At 33.7% G+C, this 14878-nt stretch overlaps 1 protein-coding gene across 14 annotated transcripts in view; it reads right to left on the reverse strand.

The window, feature by feature from the left end:
* The window catches only part of Pcdh15 (protocadherin-related 15), a 453622-nt gene that overhangs the window by 303428 nt on the left and 135316 nt on the right, over nt 1–14878 (reverse strand). For all 14 annotated transcript variants that reach the window (XM_013017079.1, XM_013017081.1, XM_013017082.1 and 11 more), the window contains 2 exons: nt 13442–13602; nt 10292–10447 (listed from right to left, as the gene is read on the reverse strand). In XM_013017079.1, the coding sequence (XP_012872533.1) occupies nt 10292–10447; nt 13442–13602 (317 nt within the window). The remainder of the gene's footprint in view (nt 1–10291; nt 10448–13441; nt 13603–14878) is intronic.

Genomic DNA, 14878 nt, shown 5'->3' on the forward strand with positions numbered 1-14878 from the left:
ATGGATGAAGAGATAGATAGATAGATAGATAGATATCCAGTAGATAGTTCTCTCTCTCTCTCTCTCTCTCTCTCTCTCTCACTGTTCCATATCTGTGCATCAAACAAATGCGAAAGAAAATATTTGTAAAAATAAACTTGGTGGTGACACTTGCAAAATATTTTCTGTTCATTATTTTCTAAAACGATATACTTCAAATTCCTTATATAGCATGTACATTTTATTAGGCATTATTAGTATCTAGGGATGATTTAAATACAGGTATGTTCACCAATTTCATATAATAGTTTGCCAGTTTACATACAGAAATTGTAGCTGGAGATTTTAGCACTCATTAGTATCATGAAAGCCATGCCCCATGGGTTCTATGAAACAATTGTATATTTATTTGTATGTATTTCTGTGAGTGTGTATACAGTATTTCTCTGTTCTGAAAAACACTGTCAATACATGGCTGATCTTAGATTCTATTTGGTGAAGCAATAGAGCATATGATTTGGGAATGTTAAGGATTCAAATCCAAATGTTGTCACTCACCAAGGCATATATGATCTCTGTGTGGCTTTGGGTATAAGTCTGGTTGCTGATTCAACTGCAAACCAAGCCATAAGATACTCTGCTTGCTTCAAGATTTTTTGGTGATTGCTTACAATGCTCTCATAGTAATCTATGCAAAGTATTCCAAAACTACTTTATGCACTTCCAAACAGTTGACTTATTTTTAAATTAACTAGACACTGACCTCTTTTCTCTTCTACACTTATTTGCAGAGTCCTCTCAATCACATTGTATGGTTTAAGTCAATTACCATAATAATAACTTTTCCTAATCTGAATCTTTCATCCTCCTACCAAGATTCTCACTTTGCTTCCTCTTCACATTTTCTGAGCCCTTTCCAGCAAGTCTTAGAAATATGCTTTCAAACTGGTAATCAATTTGAAAACTAAAGGATCCTTCCCAAGTGAAATGCAGAGTTGAATTTAAAAACAATGAGCAATTATATAAAAGAAGACATTAGAAATGAAAAGACGTAGCAAATGATTTTATTTTTTTAAAAAAACCAAGAACTTTGTGCTCCAAATGTTCAAGTAAATTTGATTTTGAGAATTAATATTTTGGGAAGTATAACTGAATGAAGGTAGAGATGTTATGATGTAGTTTCACCTTACATTCATGGTTTGCTTCTGTTTCCTGTAACTAACATAAAAAATAGCATTATAAATGTTTCATGGAGGAAATAAGTTTATTGGAAATTAATAAGCATATTGGAAATTAATTTTCAGTGAATATACAGATATGGAATTGGAATCTAGGAAAATTAGACTTTTATGAAGCTTCTCTGTCTCTGTCTCAATTTCTCTGTCTCTATCTCTCTTTCTCTGTCTCTCTGTCTTGAGTTTGTAAACTAGACTTTTATGAAGCTTCTCTGTCTCTGTCTCTATTTCTCTGTCTCTATCTCTCTTTCTCTGTCTCTCTGTCTTGAGTTCGTGCATTTGAACTCAAAGGTTCATGATTGTTAGGCAGACATTCTATCACTACAGCCCTGTCCCCTGAATTTTTTTCCCCAACTTTTAGTTATTGCCTTGCGTTTTTGCCTGGGGCTGGCCTCTGAAGTCAATTCTCTTCTACTTGAGTAGCTTCAATCACATGTGTGCTTGCTACACCTGACTGCCTTTTCCTTATTAAATTATAATTAGCATGCTGCAATTGTTATAAATCTAAATGTTAGATAAAATCAATGCAACTTTTAAAAGTTAGCATTTATACTACATGTATAAATGATATATTCATTTTTTACTCAGAAAGCACTACCAAAAGACAAGGGGATTATTTTTTTAATGAATTTCCTCTAAAAATCTATGCACTCTCCTGCTCTTGGCTTGTGTATAGTAAAACATGGTGAGGAATTTCTCAGCTTAATATGAAACTACTTCGGGTTCATGCTTTTAGTAATGAGATGAAAAATAATGAAAAATATGAAAAATAATGACTGATTCCAATTCTGACATTTTCTCATTTGTCATATAAAAAGATAAACACATTTTACTTCTTTCTCTCTGTAGGCATATATGTTTTAGTTCAGCTTATTTCTCATAAAACTATGTGTAACACAATGCACCGAGATAAAAGTAATTACTGGAATTAAAATAATATTATAGTATACTCTTATTCCATTTATCTTCAGGGAAAATGGTATTACTAAACTGACAAGATTTAGAGAGTTATTGTGATTACTAATTTGACAGTAGTAGGAACTTAACTAAAGATATTCTAAAGGTATTCTACTACAAGAGCCCATTTTGCTTTAGTTATTTTTCAGGGTATTTTTGTTTATGCTTGAGCCAGCTTAGATCTTCTATTTCTATGATTCACAATTCTCTGGTATGATGGGGTTGTGCTACTATGATTAGCTATCGTAGATTGTAATGTGAGGTTCATGAACATGTGCTCAGGCTGGCCTGAATAGATTCTTATCTCTGCCTCCATGTAAGTAGGATTACAAGCCTTAGCCAACATACCTGACTCTAAACAAATTTTGATAAGGAAAGAAATAAAAATTGGTCTGTCAAAAATAAGTTTCTAACAAATATATCTAAATTATAAAAGAAGAAAAATAAATGATTATAATCTAAAGTTTATAGACATTTAAACTGTTAATCAGGACGAGTTTGTAGTACACATTAATAATGTCAATATTTATAAAACAATTGTTTCTGAAACTTAAGGTTATGTTAACTGCTATTATTCACCTTCCCAAATTGGCAATGACATTTTAAATTTAGATTTATGAAGCATCTTTTTGACTTGCATCCTATTAAAAACTAAAGGAAATAGAATTTGATCAAATGTAATTTTTTAAGCTGAGTCTGAATGTCTTGGGACATATTGCACTGAGCCTTAGAGGGCTGTACATGTAGGAAAATCTTGCAGATATAACATAATATGATCAAAAGGGAAGCATATTTATTCCCTTTAATCAATGTGATCCTTGTTTCCTCAGGACATGGTAATTAGGTTAAAAGTTAAAGTCCCATCACAAATAAACACATATTTTCCCTAGATTTTTGTGAAAAGGAACCTAATTCATAGTTCTTATCAACAAAACATAAAAAATGTATTCCTTTGTTGTTACAGGTATGCAATGCACAACAATAATCCAGATAGCTTTGGTATGTTTTACGAAAATTTTCACCATGGAAATGTAGCCCAAACTCATAACTTGTGTTTTCCCTATATCTCACTCAATATCAAAGTGAATGTGATGTTAATATTTTTCTGTTGAATTTTTCCATTTATACAAATTGGCACTTCTTTTAAAGAACTTCAACACTTGTAGTATGCGCTATTTTACTCAATGAAAATAAAAAGTTCAAGCTCTGAGGTAGTTGTATATTAAAAAAGAAAAGGAAAACACTCATCAGATGTACATACATATTAGACTTAAAGGCACCTTCAAATTGCAGTTCAAATAGTCATAAAATATGTAGATAAGGTGTAATATGCTAAAATAAAATCTGAGGGTCATTACTTTAAAAGTTATTAAACTTGATTAAAAAAATCAGTATCAGCATCCTAATTTTTAAATGAAGAATTTGAAGCATAGAGAAAATAAAATGGTTTGAAAAAAGAAAAAAAATTGTAGCCAACTAATCACAAATTGATCTTTACATCATGGGACATTTGAATTGTGTCCAATTTGGACTGAAGTCTTCTATGCATGTTTTTATGAATATTTTTGCTGCACATATGTATTAACTTTCCTTTGGTAGCTACAAAGCAGTAAAATGTTTGACTCCTTGGGTATTTGCACAATCAGCATTTTTTAGACACTACGTGCACAATGATAGGGCTACTTTACTCATCCCCCAAGTAAGGAAAGTTTTTGTGAATCAGTATCTTCACAAAAGCAAAAATTATATTTAATCTAATTGCAATCTTAGTTAACTTGTAAATAAATATCTGTATCAATAGATCAATGTTATTAATTACATAAATATATGTTCATTGTATACAGTATTTTCACTATGGCATTTCTCATGGGCATATATTATACTTCTATCCGATTAATTGGTGCTAAAGCTAAAGCTCATTCTTCTCCATTTGCTTTCTGTATGTATTTCATACATATACATTCTCTTTCTCTCTACCTTATTCTTTTTCCCTCTCCCTCTCCTTTGTTCCCCCTAAAGAGTTCTACAATTACAAAAATCTAATGTGTGTGTGTGTGTGTGTGTGTGTGTGTGTGTGTGTGTGTATGTGTTTGTGTTTTAGGTCTGGATTCTCCATAAAGAGTAACCATTTGACATTTGTTTTTGAGAAAAATTTAGTCTCAAATAATCTCACCTTATATCTATTTTTTCTCTAAATGACATGATTTCATTCTTCTTTATGGATGAATAATACTCAATTGTATATTTATATCATATTTTCTTTTTTCTATTTATCAGTTGACAGGCTCCAAGTTTGACACTACATAAACATATGCATGCAGGAGTCTCTACTGTATCCTGAATGACATTTTTTTTTGGAAATATACCCTGAATGGTATACCTGGATCATCTATTTTATAACAGGATGAAATATCAGTATTTTAATTTTTGGAGAAACTTCCACAATGATTTTCAGGTTAGTGTCAATAGTTTATATTTTCAACAGTGTTTCAGGGTACATTTTTCCCTATATCTGCCTTGGCATTTGTCATTTGTTATGTTCTTGGCCATGGAGATTCTGCCTAGAATTAGATGACATTGCAAAATTGCTTTGATTTTCATTTCCTTTATGGTCAGTTACCTTGAGAACACTTCTTCATGGATTTAGTAGCTATTTAAGTATCTTCTTTTGAAAATCATATATTTAGTTCATTTGCCCAGTTATTATTTAGATGGTTAGTTCTTTGGAGTTTAGTTCAGTTTGCATGCTTTTTTGAACTCCTTTTCAAATGAATAAATGGCATAGTTTTTCTCCCATTCTATAGATAATCCTTGAGCCTCTGCTAAACTGTTGGCGTTCTATTAAAGAAAATGTATACCTACATCTTTCAGTGTTTTTGTTTAAGACTTTCAAAGGTTCAGGTCTTACATGTAGGTCCTCCACTCTGAACAAAGTTTGATATGAGAGACAGACTCTTTTTTGAATCTTTTACAAGTATATAGCCAGTTTTCTGCACTATTAAAGATTGTCTTAATCAATATTTTGGCACCTTTAAAAAAATAAGACACTACAAATTGTGACTGTAAACATTGTACTATAAATGTTTTGTAGTTTTCCCCCAATAAAATTTTTGGGAAAAAAAAGAATAAGATGTCTGTAGCAGTATGACATACTCTGGGTCTTATATTCTACTCCCTTAGTATGCATGTCTGTTTTTGTGGCAGAAGCATTCTATTTTTGGGACAATGTCTCTGTACTTTAGTTCAAACTCAGATATTATTATGACATCAACACTATTCTTTTCCTTGGGATTATTTTTTGCTATTTGGAGACTTTTGATTTAGGATTTTTGTTGTGTTTTAGTTTTTTTCCCATTTCCTCGCATTTTTCCATTTTGATGGAGATTGTATGAATGTAGGTATTTATATCAGCAATGTGGCCATTTCAGTCCTGTAATTCACTATTTGCACTCCCCACAGCTAAACATCTGAAGTGTCTTGTTTGATCCATTGATGTGTTTTCTTATCACAATAGAGTTTTAGGCTTCATTTTGAAGTGTTCTAATTTTCTATCATGCCAGCTGGTACAGTAGCATGCTCCCCTATTATAGCTCATGAAGAAGGCTCTAAATTCTCTCTTTAAATTCATACATTGTCAACAGTAGAGAAACTAAGCATTAGTTCTTAACTCTGGGTTAGGGGAAGCAAACATTAACAAACAAACAATTTGCACAGCTGATCTGACTTTCTTTTGACCTACAGACTCATTTCAATAATTTATTTTAATATACTAACACTTCGCTCAAACATCCCTTAATGTTTTCAGCGAGTTTGGTGGGTGAGGAATTTTCCAGTGCCTAGCTTTTGCTTACCAATTCCACCAGATTACTTATTAGAAGGATGACACTGAGACTAGAAGTGATGGATTTTATTTTCAGAAACTCTCAGCTTTATGCTAAAATGATTTACTTTACAAAATTATTTAAGTGATTATTAAATATGGCATGATAGCTTAAAACTTTTAGCAATTGTAAAATTTAACATTAAATTAGACTGTTATGGTTGAGCCTTTCATGAGATCCTAGCTATTTCTCGTTCAAAAGGAACTCATACCCACTACCTCTATTGCCTGACTTTTAATGTACTTCCTCATTCAAGCAAAGAGATTTTTAACTTTACTAATTCACAAAAAAATGCAGCTTCAATTTTAACTTGTTTGCTTTTCATTATTTCAAAAGGAATTTTAGGGAATGGAACATGTGTGTCATTAAGAATATCAATATTAAGGATGTTCAAAAACATGCTAAAGAATGATTGGCAGATTTACTATGTAATTTGTTCATCAGATGAGCCAGTGTAATTACTTAATGACCCAATTGTCCAACATTAATTGAACATCTCTAATTACCCAGAGAGATATAATACTTTCATTCAGTGTCTTATGTGTTGCATATAGTAAATTATAACCCTTGTTATAATCCTTACTTGACATTTAGATAAAGGCATTAGTAGTGTTTTGGTGAATTCTTGACATTATAATTACAGAACATACAGCATAAGAGGCAATAATTTAATTTATAAAAGCACGTATTGTGAATTTTTTACTGTTGTATAATTCCATTAATATGATCCATAATCTTTACTGCTAAAATCAGGTTCTTGGCAGGGAGTTGGTGGTCAAGCCTCAATCAATCCTAGCTAAGCTACTCAGCAGGCTGAGATCTAAGGATCTCAGTTTAAAGCCAAACCAGGCAGTTAAGTCTGTGAGACTCTTATCTCCACTAATACTACCAAAAAGGCTGGAAGGAATGTTGTGATTCAAGTTGTAAGGTGTTATCTTTGAGCAAAAGAAGCTCAGATACTTAGGCCTTGAAATTGAGTGCCAGGACTGGCACACAAAAAAATCAGGTTTATGAAAGTGGTTTACTTAAACTCATTTACCATATTCCCTAACCTATTTCCTAATAAGTAGGAAAGTGATACCAGAACATAATTTGGGTTACAACTCCAATTTTGTTAGCCATATACTACAGTAATTTTAGAACAGATTAATACACCTCTGTTTTTTCATGGTGAAGAGAATGAATAACTAACCATAATTTTAAGTTAGGAAGTTTCTTTTATAATTCGGTGACAGATTTATATTCTCTTCTAAAGGAATGTGAAATAATTTTGTACTAATAAGCTATTAAATTCTGAATGCTTTTTAAACTACGTTAGCTGAATATCATACTAAATGGCAAAATAACATGAAAAATATCTGATCTTCTATACTTATATTTAAACCTGTTCCATTTGATTTTATTGTACAAGTAAAATCATAAATTGCCTCCCTGTCTCTTCTCTCTTCTGTGTATGTGTGTGTGTGTGTTTATGGTCTATGTAGTGTATGTACACTATAAAACAATAGTCCAGAGCCGGTGGCTCACGCCTGTAATCCTAGCAGCTCAGGAGGCTGAGATCTGAGGATCACGGTCCAAAGCCAGCCCTGGCAGGAAAGTCCATGAGACTCTTATCTCCAATAAACCACTGGAAAACCGGAAGTGACGGTGTGGCTCAAGCAGTAGAGAGCTCACCTTGAACTGAAGAGCACAACAACAGCACCCAAGCCCAGTGCAAGTCAGGATAAAAAGGTATTTTTTTCTTGTGATATTGTTTAAAAGTAGAAATTTACATTTACTTTTTACAGAACAGATATGAGGCCATATGGCCAAAATCAAAAGGAAAGCCTGGTCATCATGTATACAAATCCTAAATAATCAAGTATTTGAAGTCCAGACTCTTTGTCAAGAACACTGAACCTTACAAAACAGGGTATAGGGTAAAGTGTTTAACATTTTCATAAATTCCATTACTTTAACATTTATCTAAATGCTACAGGAACTCAGTGGTCATAGAATTTAAAGTGACTAAATAGGGATAAAAAAAAGAGGGCTAATTTTTGCAAAATAAGTCCTTTGCTAGACCATAAAAGGTGAAAGAAACCCGAAAACTTGCAAAGTGGGGGTGGTCTCAAAGAAGAGTATGAACAATCAAATAGAATGATAGAAATCCATAGAACAATAGAACAATAGAAATCAATGGGACAAAACTGGGAATGTCAGGAAGAATTTTAAATTGAGAATGCAGTGACAATTGTGAGATTATGGAAGACTTACAAATGCTGCAAAGGGACCTATCCCAGTGGTAGAGCGCTTGCCTTGCATGCCTGAGGCCCTGGGTTCGATTCCTCAGCACCACATAAGCAAAAAAGAAAAAAGCCAGAAGTGGCGCTGTGGCTCAAGTGGTAGAGTGCTAGCCTTGAGTTGAAGAGCTGAGGGATAGCACCCAGGCCCAGAGGTCAGTCCCCACGACCGGACCCAAAAAAAAAAAAAAAAAGGACCTATTTTTTTCTGAAAATAATGGGGAATTTCACACATTCTGCACATTACCCTGAAACAATTGAAATGATATTTGAGAAAAATCATTTTTTAACCAGACATGGAAAGGATTACAAAATTAACTTTAAGTAATTAAATCATACAGGATACTTTAAAACTCAGTGTTAAGCATTAGAAATTTTCTCAAGAAAACTCAAAGATAGACAGGGATCTATAAGTAATTAAATTCAGGTCAAGACCAGATTTTCCAATTAGATCTGCTGCCTAAAATAATTCATCACTCAGTTTATATTTAAGGGAAGTTAACATTCGACCAAAACAAAATCTTAATCAGTGGTTATATTTCAAAAACTAAAAACAAAAACATTTACCTGGATCTAAAACTATTGGCATGGGAATTAATATACATCACCAGGAACTGATGTAAAACATCAATAGCCTATACTCCTAAGCTGTAAACAACTTGCAATTTTATAAGTTACATAATGTCAAAATTCTGGGTTATTTGAAACTTGATTTCTCTAAATTTTCACAAGTCTAAGTGTATTTACATTTTAAAATGTTTGAATAAATATCAGAGAGAATGTAGAGATAAACAACCTAAGGATATGTTTTGCTATCCAAAGCACAATGATGTTTTCTAGGAAGTGGTTCTGGACCTTCTCTTTTTGGTCCTGTTGGGACTTGAGTTTGTTGCCTTGCTCTTGTGCTCACACCAAGATTGTAACTGGACTTTGGCTAGTTATTTTAGAGATAATGTCTCCTGAATGTTTCTTTCCAATCTGCCTTTGCACTGTGAGTGAACAGATTTCATTTCCTCACTGTATAGGATTGTAGGTGTTAGCCTATCAGACCTGGTTATACTTTTAAAATTAAAAGTATCTTGGAACTAAGAATAATCTGCTAAAATTGAGACTACCATATTAAGGCAATTTGCATCTCAGTATTTATAGTAAGTAGGATCAGAGGCATGTTATAAATATTTACTAGCTCTAGGTACTAACAAAAAATTTGTGTCAGGAAAAAAAATGATGGACTATAGCATGGTAACAGTGGCTCATGCCTATAATCTTAGCTACTAAGAATGCTGAGATGAGGATCATGGTTCAATGCCAGCTGGGCCAAAAAATCTCCTTGAGGCTTTTATCTCCAATTAACCACTCAAAAACTGGAAGGGGAGATGTGGATTACAGTGGAAGGGCAATAGCCTTGAGCAGAAATGTTTAGGAACAGTGTCCAGGCCTCAAGACCAACAACAACAACAAAGATGGATTACAAAATCAAACAATGCCAACCAGCAGCAACAACAAAGAAAGGCACTATCCAGTTGTGGTTACAGTTTAATTTTCTGGATATCCTCCCAAAATTAATCTTAAAACTGAAAAATAACTTTTAATGAATGAACAGAATATAGAACATAGTTTTTCTACCATTTCACTATTTAAACCATTCAATGACAGAATGATAAGATGCCAGTATCTTACAGGAGATTCACCCATTCCGGTTTTGCTTCTATGAATTTCATACATTAAATCAAAGATGATTAAACAGAAAAATCTGAACAATTGAATTTTCCTATAGCAAAGTAAAAAAAGCTCTGGAATGGCATTAGAAGTCATCAGAATGTGTACCTTCTAAAGAGTCTTTTGATAAGAATTTTTAAAAATAATTCTGGATATGTAAACCTACTACTATAGAGGAATTATTTGTAAAAGAAATTACAGCATAGAGTTACATAGATGGAAAAAATAATCTACAAACCTCATTCACTGTGGCATAATAGCTTTCATGTTTGAATGTGGGTGAGTTGTCATTTCTGTCTCTCACCACAATGCGTACTTCATGGTAGATAACGGTGCCAACCTTTTTGTTGATGCACTGGACCTGGACCACAATGGAGTGGATGTTCATTGGTGGCTGCAATACAGAAATAATATATTCAAAAATTAAAGCAATTGAGATAAAAGACCCTCATCATTGTTAATACAGTTGATCATTCAAAATGGATTTTTTTATATCCGTTCACCTGGAAACTATGATAAGATAGAAATATTGATAAATTTGCAACAGCATAAAAATAAGACTGTAAAACCATATTTTTGCTTAATCTCAGATGTCAATATATAGGGCATCAAATAATGTTAGATTTAATGAGTTTTACTGGGGATCAAATACCACAACACCAATACTGACATATAAAGTGCTGAAAAAAATGCTCTTACAAATTAAAAAAAGAATCAGAGATGAATATTATGAACACATTTATGGTTTTAGATAAACAATATATTAATAAATTCTCAGAGGAAGAGAGATTGTAAACTAATGTTCATGGTAATTTCAGAGGGCAGAAATAAGAAAATGAATAAGAAATATTACAATGTACTTTGAAGGCATAACCAATAAAGAAAAAAAAGCTACTGGTTTTTCAAAAAAAAAAGAAAGAAAGAAATCTTACAAATCCTATGTTTTAGTGTAAATGGGGCTTTTCTCCTAATACCAAGTGCACTGGATAGAATGGGCTAGTCAATTAACTGTTGGCAAGTCACTTTAAAGATACTCAAATGAACTATGTTCTTCCGGAGTTACTTATCTTCTAAATATTTCAACCTATAAAACTATTGCATCTCATTTTGTGGCTCTAAACTGAATGGAAGTACTGGGACAGAAAGGTCACACATTTTCAAACAGAGGGTCAAATGCTGTGTGCACTGAGTCTCCACTTAATCCTGCTAAGTATGCATAAATTAGTCATAACCAGGTCACTTGGAACTGTTGTAGTTCTCAACTTTAGCTCCCTCTGCAACTATTAGTACCATGGATAGAACTTAGCAGGCCATAAATTCCAACCACAATGCTTTGTGCTGACGTCAAGGATTCCCTGTAGCCAATATATAACACCCAGTGTAATTTTTGCATTGGAATTCATTCTGTTCTGCTATACAAGTAGCTCATAAATATGTCAAGTATTGTCCCACTAAGTCGATTAGTGAGGGTTTAGGGACTCCACCATGCTCAGAAAGGTGTTAGGGAAATCTCAGTTTCTGGGAGGCAAAAAGCAGTATGCCAAAATGAATGCATTCAATGCAAAATTTTCACCACACCATTTTGGTAACCATTAAATCTGAAAACAAACTGAATTTTCCAAAACATGAGCTTGCTTTTGTTCATGCTAAAACATTATGCAGTTATTGAAATTATTGTATATGGAAATTATATTTTCCACATGGAAATATGTACATAACCAATTACACATAAAACCTTATCAAGAGCATAATGTATAGTATATATTAATAAAGAACAATATATTAATAAAGAATACATCTCCTTCAAAGAATTTGTGCCAGCATAAGTACTAGATTCTATTTTCCCTGATAGGAAAATTGCTTTTAGACATACGTTGTGGGGTTTTTTTTTGTTGTTGTTGGTTGGTTGGTTTGTTTTTTGTCGGTCATGTGGCCTGAACTCTGGACTTGGGCGCTGTCCCTCAGCTCTTCAGCTCAAGGCTAATGCTCTACCATTTGTACCACAGCACCACTTTTGGCTTTTTCTCCTTATGTGGTGCTGAGGAATCAAACCCAGGGCCTCTTGCATGCAAGGCAAACACTCTACCACTGAGCCACCTCTCAGCCCCTAGACTTATGTTTGGTTTTGTTTTTTTAATAATACATTTTCCATTTCCTTATTTTATAATTAAAATGAAATTATAACTTCCACTTGCAATTAGATCTGGAATAGAATCAGATTTTATCAATAATTGTCTATCTATACTGGTCTAAGTTTCCAATGTTGGGTTAGACATTTTTATAGTAAAAGCTTCCGGCCAATGAGGAATGAAGTCCTGAAACCCCAGGCAGAACCAAGAGCGATTCACAAGAATTCAAATGACCAAGTTAGTAAAGGACATGGTCAGGCACATTAAAGGTTGAAGTGCTTGAGATATATTTATGATTCCAAAATTCAGACATGGAAGATTAAAGGATCATCTACTCTACAGCACACTGTAAGGAGATCATGCATCCAGATTTGGGGGTGAACATGTTTACATGTAGTTTTCCCTGGGCTTTATATATTAATTACTTGTCATGAATGCCTCTCTCCTCTTTAACAACCATCTCCACTGTTGGGCACATAGAATGCAATTATGAGGTCAACGATGCTTCAGATGAATGCATCTCCTAAGTTTTATCAGATGTGAGACTTTTAACATTGGCAATTTAGCTGTTCTTAACAAAACACTTATGTCAAGATACATACTTTTGCCTGTTCCTACCATACTAGGGTGATCCTGGGAAAGTATTGCATATCTTTTTTCTTTTTTCCTTTTTTTTTCTTTCTTTCTTTCTGTGAGCCTTTCTTTCTTTCTTTCTTTCTTTCTTTCTTTCTTTCTTTCTTTCTTTCTTTCTTACCTTCTTTCTTTCTTTCTTTCCTTCCTTCCTTCCTTCCTCCCTTCTTTCTTTCTCTCTCTCTCTCTTTCTTTCTTTCTTTATTTGTTGTTTGACAGCTACATAAGCTGAATACTACAGCTTCATCCTTACAATTGGTAAACCAGTTTTGATTATACACATCAAACTTGTGTCCTCAAGCCAACAGCTGAGTAGTACTATGCTTTGCCACTGTTAGAGATGCATGGATTATAGCTCTGTTTGTCCTCCTTTTCCAAGGTCACCATCTCTCTATTCTACATAGTCAACTGTCATTTATATTAAAAGGGAACTCTGTTTCTCTTAGACACAAATGGTCCTTTCCTTTGTCATTCTTTTTTTCAGATTGAAATACTATCTTTTTCCTTTTCTTCCCAGGAAATAAATGAAATTAAATGTAAAATTTTAATATTATATTGATGAATACATGTGACATTTAAATTATAAAGTGATAAAATAGGAACAACCAAAAAAAAATAATATCACTGACATCTCGATCCAGGACTCTGCCTGTGCTGTTCAGGAAAAGCATTTGCTTCACAGGATCCAACAAGACCCAGTAATCCACATTGTCCTTCAAAGAGAGCTCAATGGTAGGGTCTGGTCCTCCAGCAGTTCCTTTGATCAGCATATTGTCCACCACAATTGTACCTTTGGACCAAAGAAAGGCATATGAAACAGTATTTTAATCAAATGAACCTTCTACAAAAGAGTCTGCTTGTAAACCCCAGTGACCTTACAAACTTTTATTAAAGCAGTGCAGTTCAACTGTATATCTAAACATTCCTAAAAATAAGTAAGTAAATAAATAAATACAATAAAATTACCTAAAAAGTCACAAATAAATGCATCATTCTATGTGCAATTGATGTTTTGGGGGAGATAAACATAGGAGGCAAAGATTCAAACCCTTGGTGAGTTTCATTATCTATTTTTTGTTTCCCTTTAGCATTAAAGATTTCTCTCCCTCCCTGACCACGGCTTCTTGCAAAGGTGATCATTGAATTTTATCTCGAACAAAAGATAGGCTGGTAATAACAGTCTGGTACTTCAATTCACTCAGTAAGACTTCTGATATGAAAAGAGATATCTGGAAAATAACAGAGGAAAAGAAAAAAGGAAGAGATAAAGAAGTAGTACAGTCTCCCGTGGTGAGGACTGCATCTTCTTCTTTAATCTTAGAGTAAATCCATAAAACATAAGTCTTAATGTAAAAGACAAAACTAGTGTGCAGGCTCACAATAAAAGTCATTCTTCTTTAAGACATGTCTGGGGTACTTGACGACAAGAACACATTATTTCAATACAACTTTTTGGTGCTTTGATATATTTCACCCTCCTCCCCACTTAAGTTGAGATGAGTACATTTTTTTTCTTTATTGCCAAAGTGATGTACAGAGGGATTACAGTTACATAAGGTAACAATTGCATTTCTTATCAAACTTGTTACCCCTTCTCTCACAAAGTGGGTCCCTAGCCTTCCTCCTTGCTTAAATTCCATGTATCTTGCAAGTTAAACACCCATAGCTTGGATGGAACTTCAATCTCATTCTCCATTTCATAGCAATAGTTCCTTTGCTAAACAATAATGTGCTATGGTTTACAGCAATAATTTTCACATATTCATATTCTGAGCTCAGGACATGTAGAAGAGTTGTGGCTATGCAACCTAAAGACTCACACATCGGGCACTGGTGGCTCACGCCTGTAATCCTAGCTACTCAGGTGGCTGAGATCTAGGATCCAGGTTCAAAGCCAGCCTGGGCAGGAAAAGTCCATGAGACTCTTATCTCCAATTAACCTGGAAGTGTTGCTGTGCCTCAAGTGGTAGAGCACCAGCCTTTAGCTAAAGAGCTGAGGGACAGTGCCAGGCCCAGAGTTCAAGCCCCATGACCATCAAAAATAAATAAATAAATAAAAAGTCTCA

Source organism: Dipodomys ordii, unplaced genomic scaffold (assembly GCF_000151885.1).
Source record: "Dipodomys ordii isolate 6190 unplaced genomic scaffold, Dord_2.0 Scaffold34, whole genome shotgun sequence".
NCBI classification, from domain to species: Eukaryota; Metazoa; Chordata; class Mammalia; order Rodentia; family Heteromyidae; genus Dipodomys; species Dipodomys ordii.